This window comes from Cavia porcellus, unplaced genomic scaffold (assembly GCF_034190915.1).
Source record: "Cavia porcellus strain 051 isolate PalLab524CR breed Dunkin Hartley unplaced genomic scaffold, mCavPor4.1 scaffold_8, whole genome shotgun sequence".
NCBI lineage: Eukaryota > Metazoa > Chordata > Mammalia > Rodentia > Caviidae > Cavia > Cavia porcellus.
The window spans coordinates 16272625-16300340 of NW_026947491.1; the positions used below are offsets into that span (position 1 = coordinate 16272625).

At 47.8% G+C, this 27716-nt stretch overlaps 1 protein-coding gene across 4 annotated transcripts in view; it reads left to right on the plus strand.

Moving 5' to 3' along the window:
* The window catches only part of Sntg2 (syntrophin gamma 2), an 85762-nt gene extending 58513 nt beyond the window's left edge, over positions 1–27249 (plus strand). For 3 of the 4 annotated variants that reach the window (XM_063254436.1, XM_063254438.1, XM_063254439.1), the window contains 6 exons: positions 6242–6358; positions 9172–9243; positions 12827–13033; positions 15974–16066; positions 21258–21368; positions 26991–27249. In XM_063254436.1, coding sequence (XP_063110506.1) covers positions 6242–6358; positions 9172–9243; positions 12827–13033; positions 15974–16066; positions 21258–21368; positions 26991–27122 — 732 coding nt within the window. In that variant the 3' untranslated portion in view covers positions 27123–27249. The remainder of the gene's footprint in view (positions 1–6241; positions 6359–9171; positions 9244–12826; positions 13034–15973; positions 16067–21257; positions 21369–26990) is intronic. The other variant, XM_063254437.1, reaches the window with a different exon arrangement.
* Positions 27250–27716: the final 467 nt, after the last annotated feature.

Sequence of the window (27716 nt, forward strand, 5' to 3'; positions counted from 1 at the left end):
AAGTCTTTGCCCATCAAGTGTTTACTGAGAACCATAGGAAATCAGCCCTGTGTTTTTATTAAATACTTCTGGTCAGCATTTTAAGATACAATGGGACACTAAGAAAAGTTTTAAATATAATATTTTTTTAAATATCTTTCGGAACCGAGCAGCTCTTTGAGTTTTATGCAGCTCAGTGAGGGGTCAGCTATGAGGAACAATTCCATAAACATCTTCAAAGGCTTGCAAAGCAGTGTTTCCCTGCTGCCCCTTGTGGTTTTGAAGGAGAAGGCTCCATAATCCTATCCTCTTAAGTGTGCACCCCTGTCTGTGGCTTCCACATGGATGTCACCTCTTGCTTTATTTCTTGCTGGGGGATTAGCAAGTCAGCCCGCTGCTACAGCATGTCAGTCATTTTCTGTCCAAAGCTGGGTTTCTGTCTGCACAGTGCAAATGAGCAGAACGTCCCGTGAGAACCCGTGTTGGGCGAGCCAGCCTCCACCAAGAGGGCCAGACTCCAGGTGTCTCCAGGCTTGCAGGCCTCTGCCACCCTGGCCATGCCTGAGGGGGAGGACTGTTCTCTGCCACGTACCAGGGACTGCAGTGACCATAGGAGCTGAGCATTCATGGTCATTGGCTGCAGGCAACAGTGAAGACCCTGACAACAGGAAGCCCATTCTGCTGGAAGCCACAGTGCTCATGGGGATGGAACTCGATCCAGGTGGAACAACTCAGGTCTCCACAGTCTGCAGTCAAGCCTGTGCTTCACTTTGGAATCCACCTTCTTGTTATTGCTGAATCAAATGCATGGGAGCAGAATAAAATCACAGACCAGGCAAGCTGAGGACCTTCTGAGGAGAGGAGCTCCCAGGATCCAGATGATAAGCGAATGGTTGTTGGCAGGCTTCAGATGTGGCCCTGGGAGAAATTCTACAATGCATCAGACACAGTTTATGAGACACAGTCCTAGCTGCCTTATGCATCTGAAATCCACATTTAATCACAACCAAACTCCTGTCTGGGGTATAATTCCAGCAAATTAACTAATGAGCTTTCATTTCTTCAGCCATACAATAAGATAGGGTATTGGGCAAGCTGAGTTCTTCTTTTACACAACACGGCTGGGCCAATGGGAATGTCTCTGAGATCTGAGTCAGTGTGTTGGGAATTCCAAGGTGGACACATGGCTACGGGCAGATAAGGAATTAGCCTGGCCACATCTGGAGGGGCTGTCCCAAGAGGGTGATGTCACATTTTTCTCCAAAATGTGCACACTTTGTGTGTTTTGGGGCCCTATGTTATAGGGTCCTTCAAACATGGAAAGGGTTTATTTTTCTTACTCTGAACAATGAATTGATTTTGGCATGTAGCCAAAAAACAAATGAACAAAATGAGAAGAAGGTAAAAGATTTGACAGCTACCAAAAGTGCCAATCCCAAGCAAAAGAAAGCAGAAAGATAATGCAAAAAGAAATATGTGATGTGATCAGAAAATACAGTGAATGCTTTAACTTTAAAAAATGTATCGGGACTTCCAGGAAGATGGCAGAGCAGGAAGCAATAGAAAAAACAGCCTCTCTGAGAGTCACTGTTTAGAAGCTGGAATTCAGCATCATGCGGAAGACAAGAAGGAGGGATATAGGTCCCAGGGACCTGGGAAGACTCTGAAGTGTGAGCTGAAGCCCATCGAGAGTAGAAAGAGTAAAAGTAAAAATTTCATGAAGAAGAAGGCGGTAGCTGGTGGCTCCTTTGTTGGGAGCTGGACTTACTGCATGAGAGGAATCTGGGGACGCATGGTCACAGTGACCGTGGTGGCTGGAGACCGTGGAGGCCTCTGCAGAGAGGTACAGCAGTGGAGAGGAGCAGCGGATGTGGAGGACTGCACAAGCCAAGAGGAAGAGATAACAATCATGAATATATATGCAACAAATAACAGTGCACTCAGCTATATAAAGCAACTACTAATGAACATGAAAAATCAAATAAGCCCTAATAAAATTGTACCGGGAGACCTCAATACTCCACTTTTGCAAAAACACAGATGAACTAGACAAAAATCAATAATAAAATATTAGAATTAAATCAAACTTTCACACAAATGGACTTACTAGATGTCTATAGGCTGTTCTACCCCACAATGTCAGAATACATATTCTTCTCAGTTGCACATGGGACATTCTCCAAAATAGAACACATACTGGCTCATAGAACATGCTTAAGTAAATGCAAAGGAATTGCATTATCCCCTGCACACCATCAGACCACAGTGCAATGAATTGGAAATCCATGCCAAAGGAAACTACAGAATGTCATTAACACATGGAAATTAAATCATACCCTACAACCAGTGTGTCACAGATGAAATTAAAGAAGAAATTAGACAGTTATTACAGTTAAATGATAGCAACAACGTAACATACTGGAACTTATGGGATACAATGAAAGTAGTGTTAAGAGGGAAATTTATAGCAGTAAATACCTGCATCAGGAAAACAGAGCAAGCATGTATAAACAACTTACTGTTGAACCTCAAAGTTCTAGAAAAAGAAGAGCAAAAAGCTTGTACAAGGGAGGAAATTATAATGATCAGAGCAGAAATGAGCACACTAGATACTAAAAAAAAATTAATGAATTGAAGAATTGGTTCTTTGAAAGTTTAAATAAAATTGACAAGCCCTAACCAACCTTATCAAAAAAAAGCGGGGGGGGGGGGGAGAATCAAATCCATGCAATTGGGAATAAAAAGGGTGAAACCACAACAGACCCTGTAGAAACCCAGAAAATTATCTATATCTACTTTGAAAACTTATATTCTAACCAGATGGAAAATAAGAAATGGACAGATTCCTAGATATATATGAATTACCAAAGCTGAATCAAGAGTCCTAAATAACCCAATATCAATAAATGAAATCAAAGATGTAATTAAAAACCTGTCAACAACAACAACAACAACAAAAGCCCAGGCCTGATGGATTTACTGCTGAATTCTACAAGAAATTTAGTGAAGACCTAATACCACTGCTTCTCAACCTCTTTAACAAAATTGAAAGGAAACAATACTCCCAAATTCATTCCTGGAAGCAAGCATTACTCTGATTCCAAAACCAGAGAAGGACCCAACTAAGAAAGAGAATTACAGGCCAGTCTCCCTAATGAACACTGATGCAAAAATCCTCAATAAGATACTGGCAGACAGACTGCTGCAAATCATCAAAAAGATTGTACACTATGATCAACTTGGATTCATTCCAGGGATGCAGGAATGGTTCAATATACATAAATGCATAAATGTAACACACCATAGTAATAGAGCCAAGGGCAAAAATCATATGATCATCTCAATAGATGCAAAAAATGCTTTTAACGAACTGCAGCACCCATTCATTTAAAAACCCTACAGAAAATTGGAATCACTGGTCTGTATCTCAATCTGATAAAGACCATCTATGATAAACCAACAGCCAACTAAATGGACAAGAACTGGATGCTCTCACAATAAAATCAGGAACAAGACAAGGATGTCTACTGTCTCCACTGGTATTCAACATAGTCCTGGAAACTTTAGTTGGAACAATTAGACAAGAGAAAGAAATAAAAGGAAATAAAGATAGGAAAGGAAGAAGTTCAAATATTGTTATTTGCAGGTGACATGATACTCTTAGAAGACCCTAAAAACTCTACCAAAAGTCTTCTAGATTTAATGATCAAATTCAGTAATGTAGCTGGCTAAAGTCAACACTGAAAAATCAATAGCTTTCTTGTACACAAATAACAAATTCACTGAGAGAGAAATTAATAAACAATACCTTTTATAATAGCATCCAAAAAGGTGAAATACCTAGGAATCAATCCGACAAAGGATGTAAAGGCCTCTGCATTGAAAACTACAGTACTCTGAATAAGGAGATTGAGGAAGATACTAGAAAATGGAGAGAGATCCCATGCTCTTGGTTAGGAAGAATCAGTACAGTGAAAATGACCATACTTCCAAAACTGTTACACAGTTTCAGTGCAATCTCAATCAAAAATCCAATAGCATATCTCACAGAATTAGAGAAAACAATCCTAAAATTCATATGGAACCAAAAGAGACCTAGAATAGCCAAGGCAATCCTGGGCAGCAAAGACAAGAATGAGAACATCAGAATCCCTGACTTGAAATTATTCTATAAAGCTACTGGAACAGTGTATAGTGGAAAAAAAACAGACCCAAGATCAGTGGACTAGATTAGGAGATGGAGAAACAACTGCAGACACACAAAGCCACCTTATCTTTTATAAAGGTGCCGAACACATTCACTGGAAGAAAGATTGGCCCTTTAATAAATGGTGCTGGAAAAACTGGCTCTACACATGCCGAAGATTAAAGCTGGACCCACATCTTTTCCCATGTACTCATCCCATCATATTTGTTGCTTTCTGGAGCAGCTCTGGAGTCTTTTCCTGAGGGTCTTCAGTTACACTGTCCTGGCTGCTTGCTGTTTTGGCTGACAGTGCTAAAAAGCAATCCTATCAAATAACCTATGCAGATTGTTAGTGCCTTGCAGTGCAGAGCTGGGATTCAGTCATCGTATGTTGAGTTCATGTTGATTTAAGAATCAAGCATCCATGAAACTGCCTGGAAACATGCAGGTTTTAGCAGTGGAGGCGGAGCACATTTTCTGATTCACAGCAGTGTTGCTGCTGGTGTGACCACCAACTAATGAAGATGCACCTCTGCAACCCCACCTGGACCAACCCAACCAGACAAGAGGGGAAGAAGTCACTGCAATATTTGTAAAATATCTTTGAGTTTGACTTCAAATCCAGCAGATGTGCAGGAGTGAACTGTGGTTGGTGGGTTTTGCAGAGCATTGATGCTGTCTGAACAGTGTGTTCCTTATCCCCTTCCTGGTGACACTGGGACAATACTGAACTCTCACAGTCGTCTCATGAAACGGAGTGCTCTGTTTCCACTGATGATGCACAAAGAGCTCATGTCCAGGGTCACACATGAAATACAACTGTGTTCCCTTTTGCTCAGTAACGGGGAATGAGCCCAGCACCTTGCTGGGTTAAACGAATGCTCTAGCGCAGAGCTACGTCCCTAGAATAATCACTGCATTATCAGGACACCATCAACGTATCAGAGTGACCAGACTCTGTTGTCGTTGTGGACATGAAGAAAAAGCCCCGTGAGAAATGCACAGGATCCCATGAAAGATCTGGGTTATCTGTGCAGCTCTGTGTATCTAGGACAGGCTGAGAAGCAACATGAAAAGATTATGTTTGGTCATCTGCATCCCCCATCCACGGCCTTGGTCACACTGTCTGTCAACTCCCCTCAGAGCACTGTCCTGGCGGACCTCCCACAGGCACGAGTGGGAACCCTCAGGGTAAATCCGACCTTGGTGGAGGGGACCCTGGGAACATGCCCAGGGCTGTGGCATTGCTCATGAGCTCCCCCTCCTGTGCTTGGACACAAGGACCACAGACCTGAAGGTCATCTGGGTCACATCCGATGCTGTGTGTGGGGACGGTGCCATTTAATAAGAAAGCTGGGAAAGCTGTGTCATCTTAAATGTCTCACGCACCATGGCTCTGTTAAGGAATTGCCTTTTTCTTGAAATATTGAAATGAGAAAATTAAAATTAAATTCCTCAGCTACTTACTAAAAATGTATGTGTCTTCGCATGTTAGGCATCGAGTTCTCCTATTGCTATTTCTGTCATGTGTTTGTGTCAGATTGATTTTTATAGTTTGTGTTTCATCTCGTGAGATTAAAACCTTTCAATGTCAGGCATAAGAGTCTAATATTTCTGTATTATTTAATGGATGTTAGGAAGTTAAACTGTGAGGACAAACTCAGTCATTTTTGTACACTATGTGAACTTGTATGTTTACTATAGGTCCCAAAAATGTAAGTAGCTGTTTTTGCATCCCCATAGAACACTCTGAAGTGCTAGCTCCTGGTACAGTGCAATCCAGTGCTATGTTTTTAAAAGGACATGTTGCCCTCAGCTGAGCCCATCTAGAGCCCTGGCTGGAACCCAGCCCTTAGAGAACTCTGGGTATTTAACCAGAGTGAAGCCACTTTTTACCTCACACCTTTCTTTTGGGTCTGCGTGACCTGGAGCCTTGGGCTTGGATCTGGGTTTCCCATCTTCTGGTTCCCAGTGTGGCAGAGCGGTGGGAACCTGCTTGTTTGATGTGTGTGGTGTGTGCCCCTCAGACCTCTCATTAAGACCTGGTTTTTAATCTTCCAAGGTTTCCCTCTGCAGGTGGTGCACATGGGCTGGGTAAACGAGAGACTGCAGGGACCTGACGCCCTCCAGGCCCTCAGATCCAAGTTCCTGGCCCTGAAGGGCTCTTCCGTGTACGTCTTCAGCTCTCCTCCGGTAAGGACTTGGACATGGGGAGTGAAGCTGCTGTCCTTACCCTGTCAGAGATGCAGGTTACCTGGGGCTGTTCCCTGACATGGCTGGAAAGGTTCTGTTTATGAATTAATCACTCATTTCCTCTCCAGACTCCTTCAGGGATCCGGTCCTCTCTTCCAATTCTAGCTCTGTTAAGATGCTGCAGTTTTTCCTGAGTGAAATGCTCAGCTGGCTGGTAGGTGGGCTTCAGGAAGCCCTGATCTCAGCACATCAGTTGTGTGGTTGGGGAATCCAAAAATAGACAGAACTAAACTGAACCCTTCTCTATAGACATTTCTGAGGAGCCAATAATGAAATTTTGAAAATATCTTTTTCTTCCCACTTCCAAGTTCCATTAAAATCAACAAGCCTGCTTTAGAAGAATCCATACTATGAATGTAAGGTTGAATGCTCTTGTCTATAATTTTATTTTCCAATTCCCAACCACACCATTCTCCCAAAACTGTATTATGGAGCCCCTGCCTGACGGCTTATCATTTAAAGAACTGCATGAACCTGCATGTGAATTCTGGCCATTAGAAGCAAATAAAGCAACGCTCATGTGTCCGACCTTCAGACAGAGGCCAGTGATATATTGCAAATTTTCATTGATAAGTGTAAACTTTTAAATAAGTTATTTTGGAATACTTGTAGATTCTCAGGCCAGGTCCCTCCCTTCACTCCCTGTAATGTACAGATCATACGTAGCCCTTGGATGGATGCAGGCAGTGAACAAAGGCATTCTTTGCCTGGAGAATGGGTGAGCAAATGTGCACCTGCCCTGCAAATACGGTTTTCCTGTTCACAACTGTACTTCCTCTCTCCTTTCTTTCTCCCTGACTCTCGGCAGCTGTAGCTCTTTGTGGCATTGTTTCCTCACAGTCCCCCTAGGACATGGCCTGCTCTCCAAGGACATTGGTCTGAAGCAGATCCTCAGACAGTGGTCTGGGGTCACCTGAGACCCAGCCTCTGTGCAAGTTCCAGAGGATGTCAAGTCCTTCCTAATACACCAGTGGTTAGTTCTGTCAGACGTTAAAGTCAGGGTTATGACCTGTGATGTAGCAGTCTGCCTCAGGGTGAGCTAGGTAGGTGGCTGTGGTCATTTCAGACTGGGGGATTACACAGTGGCCCGGGAGAGGAGACAGGTGAATCCCACAATCTAGAAAAGGCAGGGTGCCAGCTTTAACTTAGAGTAGGACTCCAAAGCAGACTAGGGAGGAAGCATGTATGCAGTGCAGTGGAATACTAGGGTTCAAGTCCTCTGAATACACCAGTCACAACTCTGTTAATGTGGCTGATACCTCGGAGCTGTCTACAGTGTCCAGCCCAAAGGCTGTGCTGGTGAAGACAATAGATCCCACACACTGAAATGCTGAGCAGTCATGAGAATTTTATTCCTGAAAGAAATGATGATGGGGGGATAACGCTGATACCACTACATTTTGAAAAGATGGGAACAGTGAATATGTATGGTGACTATTTACAGCAACAAGTCAGCTCCTGAGGGAGGACCTCTCTGGATGGTGCATTTAGCCATTGTCGTTAGGGGTTCTTTAGATTTAGATTCTTTGTAGTTTTTTAGACAAGCAGCATTGCCGTAATGGGAACGTCAAAATGGTGCTCATTGTGTATTTATTTCCCAATAATACCAATAGTCCCCCAGCTCTGCCAGCGGGAGGGACCATAAGACTCAGTCCCAGGGACTCGGGAGTTGGCTGGGGATCTGTGGCACCGACTCTGAGCTCAGCTGGTAGGTTTGGAAGGGTCCTGAGCCCTTGGGGTTTGGATCTGCCTGTTGGTTAGTACCCTAATCACGATGCTTGCTTTAAGCTGTGCTTTCCCCTTGTGTTTTATTGTTTAAATCACTGTGGGAATGAGCTGGACTGGGAGCAATTACAGACCACAGACGGAATGCAGCACGCTGGTGTTGCTTTCTGATGCCTGCATCAGGGACACCCTCATCATGGTGACTCAGCAATGCCCACCAAGGCTCCAGCATCTTCTCTGATAAAAGAATCACGTGGAATTCACAACCGATTAACTGTGGAATAGCTTTGGTGCCTCCAAGTCATGATACAGTGAAGTTTGATTATTTTTACTCCTTGAAAGACTAAGGGCAGAGCTTGTAGCAAAAAAATCCACATTGGCTATACTGTGGACTGTATCAGCTTTTTCCTACAGTAATTATTTTAAAGTAGAGATAATATATGTGAATATTAATTGCGAATCCTAAAGCATCCCTCCCAACTTGAATTCCTTTGTCATTATTGCTGAGATAGTTGTGAGCTCCAATAGGTCAGCTCAATCAAAAACAGGTTCAACAACAGCAAGTAATTAGTGAAGTTTTTATTCATTTCCGCAGCAGAACTCAGCAGTAAGAAGCCCTGCGGAGCTGTAAACACAGCCCTCTCATACCCTGGCAGATTCAGAGACGCATCTGCATTCACGTGCAAGCTCATCTTAAACCCTCCACGCTTACTTTAATATTGGACCTTAAGTTAGTGTAAAAAGAATTTAAAATGATTTCCCCAGTTGTTGCCCCCTGGGGTATCCTAGGTAAGTCACTGCCTGGCCAGTAGTTATCTCCATAATGGATCCACTGTGGTCACATCACAGCTGGGCATGCTGAGTCATGCCCTCACAGGCAGGCATCCACCAGGCTCTTGGGCTGAGCCTGCTCCGTAACTGAAGGTGGCTGAGGGTTCACAGTGTTTGGAGACACACAGGTTGTGAATGTTCACCTGCACCTCAGGGCACTGGCCTCTCCTTATGCACCCCTCATATGTTTCTTGCAGGTGAGCACAGCAGACTGGCTGCAGGCGGAGAGCGTCTATAACCTCTGTGAGGTGCTATTTAAAGTTCACAAGGTGGGTGCACCCAGCTGCTTATACTTCACTAGAAATTCGGTGCCTTCAGCTTACAAAGTGGGGTGACCACCTTGTTGTGGACTGATGAAATAGCAAAGGATTGTGAAGCCCTTCTGAATCCACCCTTAGGATGGTCACTGTGCTGGGCATCATGAGGGCAGTGGAGGGAGGGATGGGCAGGTGGATGGATGGATAAAGAAATGGGTGTAGATGGAGGAATGGAGGGAGAGATGGAAGGATGGATGATGGAGGGATGGAGTAGTGGAAGGATGGATGGATGGAGAGAGATGTGGAGGGATGGATGGATGATGGATGGATGGAGAGGGTGGAGGAAGACTGGGTAGATAAAGAAATGGGTGGGGATTGGAGGGATGGAGGAGAGATGGAAGGATGGATGATGGAGGGATGGGCAGATGGATAGACAGTATGTACATGTGTGTGTTTGGGGGGGGGAATTATGCTTTAATATTTCCAAATAGAGTGATCTATTCCAGGAACTTTAGTCATTGTCATTGGTCTTTTTTGCTGCTGCTGCTTTTGTTGAGGATGTTTTTTTTTTTTTAATTTTTTTTTTTTTTTGGTCTTTTTCGTTTTTATCGGTACCAGGGATCGAACTCACGACTGCACACTTGCAATGCAGGTGCTTATGCCGTGTTGAGGATGTTTTTAACACTCAAGTATAACTCTGAATGCTAAAAGCTTTTATTTAAGTCTGAACTAGACTGACCAGAATAATTAACAAAAAGTGTCCCAATCCTGTTAGAGGAAGGGTCCTCAGTGACTAATAAAGGGCAGTTTCCTCCCTAAAAGTCGCACCAAACTTCCAGGTCACTTGACTTAGTGAATTTGCTGCTGCAGAAGCAGTCTCCTAGTCTCTGGGGGCCTGTCTTCCTGTCCTGTGGGATAGCAGTGTAGGGGTAACCCGAGTCCCCCAGGAAGAGTCTGCAGAGCTTTCCTGCCTGGTGGCTCAGCCCTGGGCTGATGGGCTGCTGGGTCTATGAGAGCAGAGGCCACCAAGCTGCATAGGCGGAGGTGCAGGGTGATTTCCCTGAGGAGTCCTGGCAAACCTCTGGTTTCGTAGAGAATTATTTATGATACAAAGCTGCACAATGAATTTGGACTTAGAACCTGAAAGGAAAGTGTGTGGGAAAGAAATGACAGTCTCCTCACACTGTTCCAGCCCAGCCTTGGAGGAGCAGGGGCCTCACACCAAAGTGGTAGTGATGGTGGGGGGTCTGCTGGGATGGAGCAGAGGCTGGCGCTCCTGCTGCCAGTCTTCGGAGACCAGAGCACATGGGCCTGGCCTTTCTGGTGCAGCTGAGTCAAGGTCCCAGCTGCAGGAACCTGAGACCTAGTGCAGTGCCCCAAACACACAGCCGTCCTCTGGCTGGTTCAAGCCCAGGCACCAGAGACTCAGTGTCAGTAAGCCTCAGTTTCCTCTTCTGTAAAATGGGAGAGTTGTGCCAAGCAGGATGGTGCATTCCTGTGATCATGGAACTCTAGGAGGCTGGGGCGAAAACATCACAAGTTTGAGCCTCGTCTAGGCTTCCTGAGACAAAAATTGTGGAAAAAAAAAAAAAAAGCTGCAGATGCAGCTGTGTGCAAAGGCCAGGGTTCAGTCCTTAGGACTGAACAACAACAAAAAAAGAATGATAAAAAGAAAACCCTTATATCACTGTATGTAATGCTCTCTTTGTGTGAGTGCTGTTCACTGAGTGGGAAAATGGCCCTGGGTCCCAGCCACAGCTTAGTGCTCCCTACAAGCACCTCTCTGAGCCACTGGGACACCTTTCCTGACCCTGTGGCCTGGGCGCTGTCCTTTCTAGCATCTCAAGGCCAGAGCAGCAGAAATGCAGTGACTCTGATGACCCAGGTCGCTGGGGGCTCAACATGAAGTAGATGGGGAACTTGCACTCATTAGCCTTGATTGTGGTCCGTTGCTGACTTAAAGGCAGCTGCTGGCTCCTCGGCGAGGAACAGGCCTTGTCCTGACCTGGAAATTCCAGTCTGCACGTTCAGGGAAGCTGACCTTGCCCACGCTTGGCTCAGGAGAGGACTGCCGCGCCTCCCTAGATTCTTCCCGCTGCTTCCTCTTGCAACTGCGGGGCGAGGCTTCTCAGTGCTGGGAGCAAATCCCTGAGTCGCAGCCCCTGGCTCGCTTGGTTTCAAAGCGCCTCTCCGGCTGCTGTAAAAGGCGCCCCCTGGGGTGTGCGAGACCCACGCTGCGACTCCTAACAGGCTCTGTGCTCCCTAGGGCGGCTGCTTGGATAATCCCAGTGCACAGAGCAAGGATCGCCGCAGAATTTTCCTAAAATTATAGCTGGAGTCAAACCGCACTGAAGTTAAACAGGCAGAGGAGCCCCCATCGGAGAGTTCGGGGGGGGGGGGAGGCGGAGCCCGTCCTTGGGCATCGCAGGCTGGGGTGGTATTAGCAGGAAGGTCGCAGGGGCTGCTCCGCCCCGGCCTCGACCGGAGGAGCACCGGGTGCCTCCAGCAGTGGTGGGCTCGCGCTCTGCAGCCAGGCACCCACCAAGGCCTGAAACACAATGCTGAGCCGAGCCCGGCCCTGCTGGCAGGGGGCGCCCTTCCCAGCCACCGCCCCTTGCTGGGCTGCAGGGAAGCAGCTCTTGTCAGACTGGGTGACAGTTAATGGTGCAGGAGCCGAAGCCGGGAGCCAGGAGCTGAAGACTGGAGGTGGTGGAGACGAAGATGCAGAGACAGGGGGAATACAGAGATAGGGAGAGAGACAGAGAGAGATGCAACGACAAAGAATACAGAGTTGAGAGAGACACAGAGATGCAGAGACAGAAAAAGCCCACAACTAGCAACTATGGTTCACAGTGGTGACAGCCAGGGATACCCAGGCTGCCCTCACTGATACTGTGACCAGTGAGGCTTGGAGTTGCTCCCTGCTCCTGTCCCTGGGGCTGAGGACATGGGGGTACTGCTGCACTGACTGACCGGACCTGGCTGGCCTGTGTCTTCTCCGCGGTGACTCTGCTGTGAGACGCTTTGTAGTTTTTGGTCAGGACCTTTGTACTCACATAACTGGACTCTGCCTGAGTGAGAGTCCTGCTCTGGAGTCTTCTGTAGGGAGCCTGAGACCTGTCATTCCTAGAGACTTCATGCAGCCGAGAGCCCTGAACCACACCTCCAGCCCATTTTTACTCTGAGACAGGATGCTGCTAAATTGCTAAGATGCCTACACTGGGTTTGAATTTCCAGTCCTCCTGCCTCAGCCTCCTAGAGTGCTGGCATTACAGATCTGCACTGTTGCAGCCAGGCTGGTTGTGGGTTTTATGTTAACTATGAGTACAGAAATATCAGGACGTCTATCTTTAAAATGAATGTAGAAAATCGAGGTGTGTATACCAGTATCTTAGCAGGGACTGATAATCAGAGGTCGGACATCATCTAGTGACTGCAAATATGCTGCTGTGAATCATGCCTGCAGGGTGTGATGAGTGTGATTGCCACCGGGGGAAAGGGACCTGTTCCCCAGAGCACTGCTGCATGGCAGTGGGTCTCTAGTCAGGCCTGAGCCCTGCAGCTCTGACCTGGTTCCCATCCGCCTGTTTTTCAGTTCTGGGTGATGGATGACTACTGGCTGCAGGCCAATCTCTATCTTGGGCTTCGGGACTTTGACCTGGAGGACCAGAGGCCACACTGCTTCAGCCTCCTGGCTGGCCAGGGGAGGAGCCATATCTTCACGGTAGAGCTGGGTGCAGAGCTGGCCATGTGGGAGAAGGCGTTCCAGAGAGCGACGTTCTTAGAGGTGCAGAGGACCGGGGTGAGCTGGTGCATGGTACCCAGGGCCTATCGGTTAGGATACAGGGAGCAGTTATGTCAGCATGAACAGACCACGAGTGGGAGGAGTCCGTCGGTACCGTCTTGTAGTTGTTTGCATTGCATTGCATTGCACTAGGTGCACTGGGGAACAGGAGCCACTGTGTGGCGCAGGAGGACACGGGGATTTTGCACCAGCGTCTGCACCTCAGGTGGGGACGGGGCTGGGGCGCTTTCTACCTGGTGTCATCCCCTACCAGGAGGTGAGACTTCTGACTCTGCTTCCCGGGACAGAACCATCACCTGCAGGGAGCGCATGTCATGATCTAATGTCATCTGTTATAGTCCAGAGGGGAGCAGAACAGCCTGTGTGTCTACATTGCTTCTCCCTTCTTCAGGGCAGTGTATAAATCACTAAATTGAAATGCATATTGGCTGGAGAGTTCAGGGTGGGGGATCCTCGCTGGTCATCATGGATGGAGAGTGGGAACCTTAACCCCCGTTTACTGCTAGAAACCAGCATGAGAGGGGACAAATGAGAGTGTGTCACCAAAGGCCTGGGATCACTGCTGGCCTGGTGGTGACCACTCTGGAAGTCTGAACTCAACAGGGGCAGATGGCTGCTGTGTTACACACACTGGGCCTGTTTAATGTTCAGATCCGGTGCCCCCCACCTGCACACCAGCTGCCAGGGTGCAAGCAGGCTCTGGGATGGACTGAGCTGTGACTGCCTCACTGATGCTGTCCTGGGTTCGTCTGTGTGGCAACGTTGCACCCTCAGGTCCAGGGGACACAGAGACCGGCTCCCCTTGCACTCTCCCAGTTGTTACCCCACTCGAGGACTGGGGCTGCCCCTCGTCCTCTTCTCAGGGACCTGCTCAGAGGCACAGGAAATGTCTGCCTCCCTGTGGGGCTGCTCACTGCAGGAGCAGGACATCCTGTGTCACTTTCTTTCCAAAGACTGCAGTGACCACTTCGTTTCTAACTTGCAACTAGAGACTTGTTCCAGGTGGCAGGCAGAGGCAGCCTTCTAGTAGGAACAGTTGAGGAGCAGCTGGCAGTTGGAAGAGAGAGAGTCCTGACACTTGCAGGGGACAGAGAAGGCATTGAGGTGCCCACATGGATCCTGCAGAAAACACTTCCAGGATTCAGCATCTGGCTTTGGAATGAGCTTGGTGGCTCTTGGGCTGGCCAGGTGGACTTACGGCTCGGCTGTTTCTTTTATCCTTCCATGAACCTTGTGAGACAGTGCCGCAAACAGCAGTGCAGATTCTGCAAATCGAGGACTGTAATACACACACAGCCAGCAGGGCAGCTGTGAGAATGACGTCCGTGCTAATCAATATTCCAGGTGTCGTGCAATTGCACAGTTACTCAGCTGTAAACGAGGTCTAAGAGCAAATGCTGATTTCCTTTCACTAATGAGACAGCTTGGGTTCAGAAGGACTGTGTGACTTCTCCAGGATGACCTCACAGTTAACCCACTGTGGTGTTCTCTCTCCTAAGAGTTTCCATTCTGTGGGTCACATCTTTTAACTGAAATGTGCAGCCTTCTGAGTAGCAGAGGAGGAAAGGTCCAGGGTCCCTGGAACAGGGCTGGCCAGGGCAGACGCAGTTAGCCTGAGCTTTCTTGGGAGATTTGCGAAGCAGGTTTCTTTTCTCCACCTGCCATCTCTGTTTGTCTGTTTCATTAGTTTTTTTTTTTAAACTCCACTATATGCTGACTTTGGTTTTATTTCAGTTCAAGACTGAATTTAAGGTCTCCAGAAGATTCAGAGGTTCCAGGTCGGTGACGCTGACCACTCGCTGCTATGGCCAGGAATGGTCATTTTCCTGCCCTGGCAGCTCCTCTGTGACAACTCCTGAGCAGTGGCCCTGTCCTGCATTCATACCAGGGACACATTTCTACCCCAGTAGTGGGCAGCTTGGAAGCTCACCTGACCATGGACATCTGAGCAGCATTATTGTAGGCAATGGGATTTAAAGTAATACCCAGCAGCCATGAATACACCACTGGACCTTCGTCTTGCTGGTGTCTATATAATTGCTATTTCATCTCTTTTGGAAATTTAAAGAATTGATGTTTAAAAGCACTTTTCATTGAACTGTGCAAAACATAATTTCCTCAAACAATAAAAATTAATTTGAAGATAAACTTTTAAGAAATATCAGTCCTAAAAAAAAAAAAAGAAATCCCAGTCCTGAATTTTTTTTAATCCAGTGCTGTTCCTGAGAGGATATATAATACCATGTGGAATGCCACAAAGATGTTTTATTGCTGCTCCTGAAAAAATAATAAATCAGGAGGAGCTAAGAGAAAGTCACTGAAATATTAAGCAGTGCTCAGATTAGATTTATGGGACTCATTAAAAGACAATTATCAATTCCCTACCGGACGCTCCCATTTAATTACACAATTAAGTCTTAGATTGTTTTCATTATGAGCATGAAGCATAATGAAACTTTAGTTTACCTGGTTGTTTTCAGATAGGATTTTGGAGGCCAGGTTTTTTGGAATTAAAATCATCAATATAATCAGATTCCACCCAAGCCCACCCTCGGTCCTGGGGTTCTGTACAGAGTACGGGGGCATTGAGGGTGGCAGAGTGAGGAGTGAGCGGACAGGGCATTCCAAGGTCTACCGTGCGTTTGGGGACAGCTTGGGGAGCACAGGTTTTCTGGGGCTGTCACATTCATTCATTGTTAGTGAAGCAGTGCCTGCCTGGACATAGCCTTTGCAAAGCTGAAACATCCACCTAATGCCACAAAGCAAGAAGGGACTGGCCCAAGATTGGGCATCTTTACGCTCGTACGGGGGTTTGGGGTGCCCCGTTTTGTACATTTGGACTTTAAAAACCCATCTTCTGACTGAGGGGGTTAATATGGTAGCTGCCTGGCTAGACGGAACTCTTCATGTGATTGCAGAATGAATGCTTTTTTCTAGTCGAAAACATACATGTGCAGCTGGCAGGGGGAAGAGCTGGGCTTCACTGTGGACTTTGCTCTGGGATTCACCTGCTTCGACAGCAAGACGAAGGTAAGATGGGGGCTCCGTGCAGGCTGACACTGGGGGTGCATCTCACGGCCTCCCCAGGGTGCCAGCTGCCTGGATGGTGCTTGGTGACTATGGTTCCTATTGAGGTGGAGATGGGGGAGGAGGAGGCGTAGTATGGGTTTCCTTGAGCCCCTACAGGGGAAAGACCCAGGGCATTAAAATAAACCCTCTGAAAGGAAACACTGACTGTTGCTGGCTTCAAACCTGGGCATTTCCAGGGTTGTCATCCAGTACCCACATACATGGTAAGGTACATCCAGCGCTGGTCCTGGGACCTGGAGTCCAGCTGTCCCTGGTCTGAAGATGCCACTGCAAGTGAAGGCAATGCCCTCACTGTGCACGAGTCCTCATTGTCACAGACATGTTGGAGGAGCAGAGACCCAGATGACTTCCATTTCCTGCTGCCAGAGCATGCATACAGTGGGAAAGCCCCCATGGGAGAGATGCTCCTGTCAGTGAGTGGAACCTCACCTCACTGAGATTAAGGATCTGACGAGCTTCTAGGGCCAGGACTGCACTGAGTGGTATCTTCTTCACAGAGCACAGGTTGTTTCAGACTCTACTGCGTTCATGGCAGAGGCTAAAATAGCAGCACCCTCATTTCCAGGCCTTAGGCTGCCAGTGCCTCTTCTGATTGGTTGCTGTGAATCTCCAGTTTTTACAAAAATATGGTCTGTTGGGGGATTTTATGTGGAGATTTAGAGACCGTGTGGGACCTGGCAAGAGTGGCTCCATTTTGGTCTGGTATTTAGGGCCTCAGGCTAGAATTTGGCCCCAAATAATGACCTCAGCCAGGTGTGGTAGTGCACGCCTATGCCCAGCACTTGGGAGGCTGAGGCAGGAAGATCCAAGTTCAATGCCAGCTTGGACAACATAGTGAGAGCTTGTTAAAAAGAAGGAAGGAAAGGACAGGAGAAGACAAAAAATACAAAGAAAGAAAGGGAAAGGAAAAGAAAGGAAAGGATCCTGCCAAAATAGTATCCCCCCACAAAAGTCACTGAACACCAGCTTGGCTGCGATCACCACAGTGCGCATGGGATTTCTGCTGCCTGCATTTTCTCTGACATCACAGCCGGGTCCAAGCACAGCCTCAGCCTTTGCTGGGGTCCTGTCTGCACTGAGTGAAGCTTCTTGTCAAGCCCCTGAAATCGGAGGTCCATCTGAAGAAACTCGGTGCCGACTCCCTTGAGCTTAGGGCTGCAGCCAGTACCTTGAAGCTGACCCTTGTGGGACATGGGCCCTCGCTTCTGCCTTCTCCATTCTGGGAGAGCCAAGGCTTCTGCCAGGATAAGGGCGGCCCCTAGGGGATGTTGGGAGTTATCTAGACATGTTTGTGTTCTGGTTTAGGGGGCATTTCTCCTGTATCAGGGCTTATGGTAGGGAACCAGGAAGGTGCTGCTTGGCACACCAAAGTGTACAGGAACCCCCCCCACCCCAGAGGCTGAGAAACCCTGAGCTAGATCGAGAAATTGGTTCCTCTCCAGAATTCTGGGACTAGAAGATTCACAAAGGCCACTGAGGTTTTACTTGCAGAAAAAAAGTTGCTAGGGTATTTCCCACTAGGAGACACATACCGCATTTGAAAGTGTTTATAGAATTTGTAATAGAAACATGGGATTTACAGTGCTCACGCATACTGGGTAATCAGCACCTCACTGGTGCACGGCGCCATGGAGTCAGACGGCTTGTGTGTTGACTCTGAGCCATGACCTGACATTGCCCAAAGGCCTGTGAGAAGTGCCTTGCAGCTAGTATGCAGCTCCGAGGTGCGGGCTTGACTCGCACAGCTGAGCCCCTGGCTTGGCGCGCTTGCACCAGGGAAACACAGAAGTTACCCCGGTGACTCGGATCTTGCTGACTGCCCACATGGTCATGCTGGGTATCTACTCAGGTCTAACCTCAGGTGCACACACAGGTCCCAGTTTGAAAATTCCCCATTTCTGAGCTTACCCAAGAAAGCCACGCAGTCCTTACCAAGTCCAGTTCACCCACTGCCAACTGACTGTGTTCAACACCAATCAAGAGGACTGAAGCAGGAAACGACCCACTGCCTGCATTTATGTAACAAGGGAGAAGCCACTCACTAATTCTGCATTTAATATCATTAACCAAGGTTGAACTAGAACCCTGCTCTAGCTGCCAGAAACAATAGACACCGCTAACCAGAGGAAGACACTCATCTGCCGTATCCAACTGGGGGCTGGGACACTCAGCCTCACATCTTCTCTAGCTGTCTCTGTTTGGTCTCACAGACGTCCTGTTTCTGTCATGATTAAACCAAAACAAGAGAGAAGCTAGAAACAGAGGCAGAGCTGGAGAAGGAAGGAGGGATGGCCCGTATGGGGAGACTCAGCGACCAAGAGGTGACGATACAGGATAATTTGGAGGGACAGGAAGAGCACAGCTCCTGTAGACCCTAGAGCCAAGGGGAGTGCCCCCATATTACTGACTAATGGGGGGCATTTTGAGCAGAGACCCTGCACATTGCCTCCTATCTCAGATTTTCTTCTTTCTTTCTGGATGAGTGCTCCCCACCCAGAGCAGCAAGAGCACAGCTTCATGTCCACATCCATCGGGGATGTTGGATTGTCATGTGAGCCTGAAGCTGGGCTCCACACTCCCAGAGCCTGGCCCCTCCCTTGGCTGGGACCCCCTATTCCCATGGGGCTGAGTCAAGGCCTCTGGGGTGAAACACAAAGACCAGTTTGGGACGTGATGAAAAGAAAGAGAATTGCATTTCTTGTAGGAAAGCAAATAAAGGGTTGGTTTGTTTGAATGGGCAGAATAGGAGGGTTCTCCAGGCTCCCCAGGAAATGCCGGGAAGGGACACTGCTTGAATAAGGAGCTCCTGGCCCCAACGATGGATTTGAATCTTGCCTGCTGTTGCCAGGACTTTAAAAACACATCTTCATCACAAGGAAGTGAGCATTGATGATCATTTACAGCAGAACCACCAGCATGCTTCACGTCACACAGGGTGTCTTTAATCCTATTCTTTAATTCCTAAAACCTCAGAACTTGTGTCAGTCTTCCAAGACTGAGAACTAAAATTGGGGTTCTTTCAGCCTTTACTCATAGGGTGGGATGTCCTCAGTCCCCCTGTGTTTCCAGTGACCCAGTCCTCTTTTAAGAAGGGCCCAGGTCATGAAGTTAAGCTACTAACCAGACGCCTTCTGGCAGAACATGCAGAAATTATGTCCGCAGTGGAAACCATGTTCTTTTCCAAAGAAAAATTCCTCTACAGTGTTCACATGGGAGGAAATTTCAGGAAGAGCGGAGACCGGCCAATCCCGGATACGTGGACAGACAACTTAAGAGAGCGCTGTCTTCCCAGGGGTTTTTATGTCATCACATTCACTGAACATGGCTCAGGAAGGGACAAGGCTGAAGGCTGTCACCCATGCTAATGGCACCCTCGGCCTCTGAACCATTTTGTAGCAAACCCCAGACTAGGAGGAGCTGATGAAAGTTCTGTCTGCCAGGGCTGTGGAATATAATCAGAAGTTTATCACAGGATCCAGCCAGGGATGGGCTTGTGGTTCTCACCAGGAGGCATTTTCTGAAAACAGCCACACTGAGAAGTCACCGAACACAGTCACTGTTGAGGACCTGGGACTCAAGGAGCGGACAGGTCCCTCGCACAGGTATCTCTGCCCCTTTGTGTAGAAGGTATTTTAACAGCTGCTGGTGGCACTATGGAAAATGCTGCTTTATGCAAAGGGAGACCACACTCGAGCCTTTTCCTCCATAACCCAGTTCGAACCACACACTTGTTCCCAGGGTGGTTTGGGTGTCCTGTGTTTTGTAAGGAGCACAGCAAATCTGTGTATCCAGAACTTCTCTGGCTTCCGATGGTGACATCCACAGGACCACAGGCTCCTCCCAGGAAGCTGGAGAGTAGGTAACACCAGGCATGATGGTCCCAGGTGTTGCCAGCCTTCAGCTGTGTTGAGTCACTGTGGGGTGGGATCAGGTGTGGACCACAGTGGGAAGCTGTGGGGACAGACGGGACTCTGATGTGATGGTCGGCCACCTTTCCCCACTGCTCATCCCTGGTGATGGCCTTTCTGTTTGCTGCTGCTGTTTCCTTCATTGCCCCAGTGACTGACAGAAAGGTCTGTTCTAAGCCAGATGTGGTGAAACACACCTGTAATCCCAGCACTCTGGAGACTGAAACAAAAGGATTTCCAGTTTGAGCTCAGCCTGGGCTAATTATTAGCTCTGTCTCAAAATTTAAACAAACAAATAAAAGGGTCAAGGAATGTGGCTCAGTGGTAGGGCACTTGTTTTGATGCTTACCTTCAACTGCAGTGGCTCTGATTCTTAAATTCAGTGCAAAGGAAAGAAAGATGTGGTCATGAGTCCTGAGGTCTGAGAGTGAGCACAGAATAAAAGAGTCAGTGGTCAGGTGTGACTTAGGTGTCTATGAAATGTCTCCCTTTGGCCACACCCCCATCCTCTGTGACACTTTGAAAAAATGTTTATTTCTTGAAAAAATGCTTTTCCTAGAAACTCAGCCTATACCTTGCTAAAAATAACTGCCTTTTTGTATTGGAATTTTCCTGGGAAGATGAAGATTTATTATAATAAAAGACTCCTTTAGAGAAGACACTGCTAAGCGGTCATTCACCTCGGCCTCACTGGGTTAGCATGGGAATGCCTGATGAGCCTCTTGTCTCTAAGACACCTTCATTGCTGAGTGACTCTTGTGGTGGTGACATAGGTGGCATGACCCATGTGTAGCAGCATGCTGGCTCTCAGAGCCTGAGGCAAGTGCTGCTCTGGAGCCATGGCTCAGGGGGTGCTGATCACAACTAAGTCCTCATTTGGTCTGCCATCTGTGTCCCCTAGGTCCGCCAGGCCCAGGCCTGACAGTGGGTGTTTGGAAAAAAGGATGAGAATCTTAGGGTGCTTTCAGGAAGCTGAGGAAGGCAGAGGAATGAGGACTGTAGATGGTAATGTGTCCTTGAGACTTGGAGCTAGGGTGGCAGTCAAGGGACAGCCAGATGCTGCAGAAGGACCAGCAGCAGATGGGGGCTTGATGCCTTCCATGCAGAGGTAGACCAGATGGCTATAGAAGATGGCCTTTATCTAAAGGTTTCTTAACCATTAACAGATTTTGTTTGAATAAATAAGCTCTCTTTTGAGAATCACTAATTCTATTCCTTTACAGAAGGTGCTCTGGAGATTTAAATTCTCCCAGCTGAAGGGGTCTTCAGATGACGGGAACACTCGAGCAAAGCTGCTATTTCAGAACCCAGACACCAAGCAGATCGAGATGAAGGTAAGGAACTGACATACACAGACGTGAACAGGGAGTGTGCAAATGTCCACATGGGCACAATCAAGCCAGTCCTAAAGTGTGAGCCTTCCTTAAAAGTCATTCAAAGGTCATGCAAGACAGCCGCTGTCTCCTCTATAGTGGCTCTAGTAGTTTATGATGGTGATCAATGAAACTGGTCATTTGAGGCTACTGAAATATCACAAGTTTCTTAGTAACTGTTAGCAGGAAATCCATAAGAGTTCAATACTTCGTGGAAGAATTGTATGAAATGCATTGAGGATTTGATGCTTGTCTGTGACATCAAGAACAAACTTCTTCATTCAGTCAAAGGACTCTCACTGTAACTTCCCATTCATTGTACTGTGATGTCACCAGATACAGGAGCCGGGAGACAAGGCACCGACAGCCAGAACCCAGGACAGGCAAGGAGCAGAGGGAGACTCCTATAGTCATTTCCTATTTGGAATTTTACCTGCATTGACCTCGCCAGCCTGGGTGAAGTTAGAACTTTCCTCTGGGGCTGGTTTGACCAATCACTGAGGATTGTGGCAAGGCAGGGAATGAGGTGTCACCTGTCCTGTGTCATACCTGTCACCCTATTCATCCTACTCTGTGTGAAAGCCTAGGATGTCACTGTGGCCCTGCAGATTTTGTGTCAAGGGTTCCCTGGTAGCTTCTGCAGAGTACTGTTGTCCTTGGGCACAGCTCTGGGAACATGACATTGCTTACTCAGCCTCGGAAATGTCCTTCATCCAGCCACGATTGCTCATTCTGGTTAGAGGTTCTGTCTGCTCTTCAGCAGTCAGCCAGGCTTTGGTGACCTGCATTCACAAAAGGGTTACAGGTATCAGGCAACCTAGACCAAACAGAGTTGACAGGTGTCACACTAGTTTGCAGCATATGCTTCTAAACAGACTTAACTTCTTTCTGCTGTTGAGTGAGTTTACAATCGAGTGGGTAAAGGAAGGAAAGACCCAGAAGTTATGGATCCCCCAGCCATAGATCCAGAGCTAAATGTTAAAACAACCAATGGGGAAGATGCAAAATTACAAATACAACAACTTGGCTTCAAGTAGATGTGAGAATAAAATAGGTGGTATCTTGATTACTCTTCTCTCATTGCTGGGACAAAATTCCCAACACCCAAAATGAAGGAAGGAAAGGTTTATTTAGCTGACAGTTTGTGGAGGTTTCAGTCCATAACCGGGACAACACTTCAAGGCAACTGCCAGCAAAAGCAGCCAAAGCAAAAGAGGGCAGAGCAAGCCTCTTTTCCTCCCTTATATTGTACACAGGCCACCCTCTACAGGGCCTATAGCACTCACAAAATCTCCATGCCCTCCTCTTGCATAGGATGAAGACATTTACAAAGTAAGAACCTTGGCTCCCTGCTCAGCCTCTTAAACTTCTAAACTGCTCAAGTTGACACAATGTATCCACCGTAACAGGTGGCTACATCCCAACAGACCTAAGTCCTGACCTTACCAACCTTATTCTCCTCAGACTTCAGGTGTCTGGGTTCTCTCTGTACTAGCACAGGGCATGAGCCGAGGGATCTGGCTAGGGACAAGTGGCTACCTGGCTGCAGAGCAAGGGCTAGGGACTCCTGTGGGCCTGGAGGAGTCTAAACAGGTGAGGAGCCCTAAAGCCTCAGCATGAGACAGGAGAGACCCCGAGGAGGATGAGGCGACTTCCCATCTGATCCAGAAAGGAGAAGGGGATCATAGCACCCAGGGTATAAACCACATAGGTTGTTTTAAGAAGTGATCTTTACCAGCCGAGGTTCCACATTTGTTAGAGCTCCCAAGAGGACAGGGAAAGTTACAGCCATGAGAATTCTTTTTTTTTTTTTTCCTTTTCTTGAAGTCAACACCTTTCTTAAACAAAGAGCTCAGAACCAAATTCTAAGTTGAGAGTCAAAGCTATTGCAAAGGTTGGATGCGAGCCAAATGTTGTCTTTATAAATAGTAAGTTTTTGTTACTTTAATCTATCTGCTCACCAGGAGTTTTACAGAAGATGATGTGTCTGTTAGTTGAATTTTCCAGTTAAACAAGTGGTAACCAGGAACTGTCCAGTCTTTTACTGTCCTGTTAAAATTGCTTTGATACTGACTGGAACACAGCTTGGGGAATGAGGCCAAAAAAGTTGGAAATGTGGGAGGAGTGGGGGTTGTTGAGGCTTTGAAAACCCAGAGAAGAACGCTGCACACCAGTTGCGAAACTGAGACACGGTTTAGGAATTCGAGCCGGTTTCACAGTGGTTCCAGTGGCTGGAAATTGGCGATTGTAGTGTTTCTTAAAGTACTTTTTTTTTTTTGCCTTCCTTTTTCTGTTTCTCTGAAAGGAGCATATTGGCCTTGGTGTGAGTGAAGGATTTACCTTTCTGCTGCACTGCTGAGTTGAGTGTGTTACCTTTATGGCTTAGCTTGTATGGATAAGGGCTGGGGCGTGTGATGGGGGAACATGGCATTCACCCCGGTCCCACAGCCGTCTCCTGCTGCTTTTGGTACGGGGCTCGCACTGTAAGGTTTCCTGAGATGGAGCCTCCTACAGGTAGCCGTGTCCCCCAGCTTTGATCCTCAGCAGAAAGTTCCATACCTGTGTGTGCTTAACAAATGTGTTATAAATCAGTAAATTCATGACGTGGGAGGAGACCAGGACATCAAGTACTGCCTGATACATCACAGATTCCTCCATGTCCCGGGGAGGAAAACGTTCCTGCCGTCCCCAAATGACACGCATCAGTCAGCGTTGAGCTGCTGACATTCCCGTACCTGGGACAGAGTGGGTCAGAGTCGAAGCCGCGTCATGCTGAGTGGGTCAGGCCTTGGTGAGACAGCAGCATGCGGCTTTCACTGTGAGGGACTCAGGATCCTTTGCTCTGCGTTCCATGTCAGGATCTGCACGACGTCCTGAACAAAACATGGCGTGGGACGTGTGAAAAGCGCCACAGGGTCAAAGATTTATTTGTTCAAAGCAGTGTTTTAGAACTGCATCTGGTCCGCCAGCAGAACTGCTGTGCATGTAGCCATGGTCCACCAGAAGCTCCTCAGTTTTATTTCTTTGTGGGATTCCTGGCTCCTGTACTCGGAGAAGTGCTCTCCTTCGCAGATCTTTTTTCCCTTTGGCACCATCATCAAAGCAAAAGCCCTGTTCCTTCTGCTCAAAGTAACATCTTCATCTCTTCACACATGTAGCCACAGAAGCGTCCCAATCCAGCCCTCCCAGCGCAGAGGAAGAACCTCGGATGAGGTGGAGATGTCACTTGTGCTGGTTTTGTCACTGTAGTAACAAATCACCAGGACCTGGTGGCTGTGGAGCACGTGTCCATGCTCCTGTGGGACTGCGGTCGGGGTGTGGAGGCCCTGGTTCCTCCTGGATGCACTAGGGGAGGAGCCATGTTCTTGGCAGTTCCAGCTTCCAGAGGCTTTGTCACTTGGCTCTGTCCCTGTCTGGCCCCCAGGAAGCCATTCTACCCTTTCCATTGTCAGGGTCAGGGATCCTGTGTGGGGACCTGGACCACTGGCCGTCCCGCCCTGCTGGATGCACTGGACCTGTGTCCTTCTCACCAGCATCCCCGCCTGGGCAGTGGAGGTTCTGCAGGCTTGGTTTGAACCTGCCAGTTCCCAGAGGTCCCAGGCATGGGAAAAGGGGGTCCTTGGCCTTCTACTCACACAATGAAAAGCCAAAAATGTTGTGGGTTTTTTCTTTGCTTTTCTTAAGTAAGAGCTGTCCCTAGGGAGCATTCTTTCCTGCTCATTACAGAACTGAAGACATAATCCACAGCCCGCCTGAACACAGAGCTCACCAACTGTTGTTCCTTGGGATCCCTGGACTCCAGCTCTGTTGCCTGAGGTTTCGTGTGGGCTTGGTGGTGTCCCTTCACTCTGTTTCTGCCAGAGCTTTCCAGGATTTGGCCGTGCAGTGTCAACCTGCAACACTAGAGACAGTTGCTGCCGCTCTTGGGTTTGTCCATCAATGCTAGTGGCCATCAGCTTCTCGATTTAGTGTGTTGTGCAGCTACTAGATAGGTCTTGGAAACTTGTATCACAATTTCCAGTTTGCATACATCAGACAAAGCTACCAAAGCATACACAAGGGGATGTCATGGCTTCTTTTCCCCAAGGGCCCCCTTGCAAAGGCCAGCAGTTACTATTTGGAAACATACAGAAGTTGGATTATGGTTTGTGTCAAGTTTGCAAGAATCCTGTGTTTCTTCTGGAAAGTGATTTGGTTTTTTTGTCTTTGGAGAAAGAGTCACAATGAATCAAGGTTTCCAGTGTGGTCTCAGGATGTGGGGAAATCCGTGGGCCCAGCTTGTTTTAGTATCAGACACAGGGTGGACAGCTCCTGAATTTCACAAATGACAGGGCAGGTGACGCTGCTGACCTGGATGCGTTTTTGGACTGGTGCCCCTGAAGACCTGGAACATTTCCCCTGTCCTCACTCAGAGGCAGTCAAATGGGGGAACTGATGGTGTATCCAGCGAGATTAGAATGCCTTCACCTGCAGAGCTGCAATGCAAGTTGGCAGAAAAAGAAAAAGGAGGCCTGGATCCATGACTGGAAGGGCAAGCTCCAAGCACAGCAGGAAGGGATCCCTGCAGGGTCCTCTTGGCAGGTTAGCATTTGCTGAAAGTCAAGAAACAGGATGTCAGCCTGCTAGCAGGCATGTTAAAGGGAACTGGATCTTTCCTGGTCCCACTAGAACTTTGTTATCCTGAGGTGAAGGAGTGACTAATCAGGAGAATGTGTTAAATGCCCTCTTTCTGCCAGGTAGGATGAGAGGCAGAATGGGAACTCTTTGTAACCCACAAGCAGGCAAAACTGCTTCCCCCAGCAGCAACCCGACCTTTAGAAGCAGCATAGCCTCTGTTTGGGCCTTAAAGCCCATTGTCACTTTGTTAGTTCAGCACGGGGACTTACTGTGTGAAGTTTGTAGGGAAAGGATGATTCCAGTTGGGGTCATTTTTGCTCTTAAATAATATGATTCAGGATCCCTGAGCTGGGCAAGTGAGAGTCCAGGAGTTTCACTGTGTTTTCTTTCTGCCTTTCTTAGGTGGGGGCATCACCCTCTCCTTGAACATCATTTCTGTCTTCCACATTGGCATGGAAATGCAAGCAAGGAGAACCCAGGTCTTTGCCTCTTTGTGGTCCTTACTCTAGGCTCACTCAGGGCTGTGTTAGTCTTTCCAAAAATGATCTTCTGCCTGAAGCATGTTTGCAGCCAGAGTGAATACATGGTGGCCCTGTAAGGTCACAGATAGTACAGATCTGTGGTGATGACAGCCATGCCACTGTGCCACCACGGCACTGGCAGGAGCTGTAAACACCATGATCACAGCACAGGTCTGGCTTCAGCCCCAGCCACTTGAGGACATAGTCTGGGCTCGAGAAGACAAGCAGTTTCCACAATCAAAATTAGTGTAAAAATACCCAGGGTGTCCACACTGACAGTCACTGTCCTGTCTTGCTACCCTATCTCTCTCTTTACTGCACTCACCTCCGTATGTGTCTTCACTTTCTTGGAAAATCTTTCTTGGGCTCCCCAAGTCCAGAGCTTGTTATTTTTTGCAACATTCCCCTCTGACACCTGTAACACGCATCTGCCCTTCTCCTGCAGGAGCTGGAGTTCCAGGACCTGCCTGCTGTGCTGCACTGTGTCCATGCCTTCATGGCCTCCAAAGTGGCCTCCCTGGACCCCGCGTTTCTGGACAGCCACAGCCTCACTGGAAGATACTTGCACAGCAGCTAGAGTGGCTTCTGCTGAGCACTGAAGATTAAAATTATTTTCTTAAGATATGAACCTTTCTGCACCTCTGTGTGATTTTTATAACGAGCCCAGAGTTGTGAGACCAATAAAACACATTGCTAGTTTGCAATCCTGAGTCTCACTTGTTGAATCCGGGGTGCAGGTCTCGTGTAGGCAAAGCCGTGCTAATGGGAGTGCAGAGCACTTTGCACCTGACCCATCTAATGTGAACTTTAAATACTTTCCACACTCATCAGATTCAGCTTGTGTTTTAGCCTCCTTGTTCCTCATGTTGTTTATGACCTGTAGAAAGGGGCACGTTCCATTTTTGTAGTTCAGGGCAATTTACTGGAATTCCTGAGTTTCCTTGTAAAAGCAGAGATAGATGATGGTTGGGGAAAACCAGGGTGAGGGACTCATTCTCGAGGCTGCAAATGATGGAGACGCTAAGAGCAGAAAATACGGAAGCTCAGGAAGTACGTCGTGCCCCTGAAGTGTGCCGTGCCCTGGAAGTGTACCATGTCCCAGATGGCTTGACCGGAAGCTGAGTGCAGTTGGCAGGTCAGCTGCCCATGAAGATCTCAGCCATCATCGTGA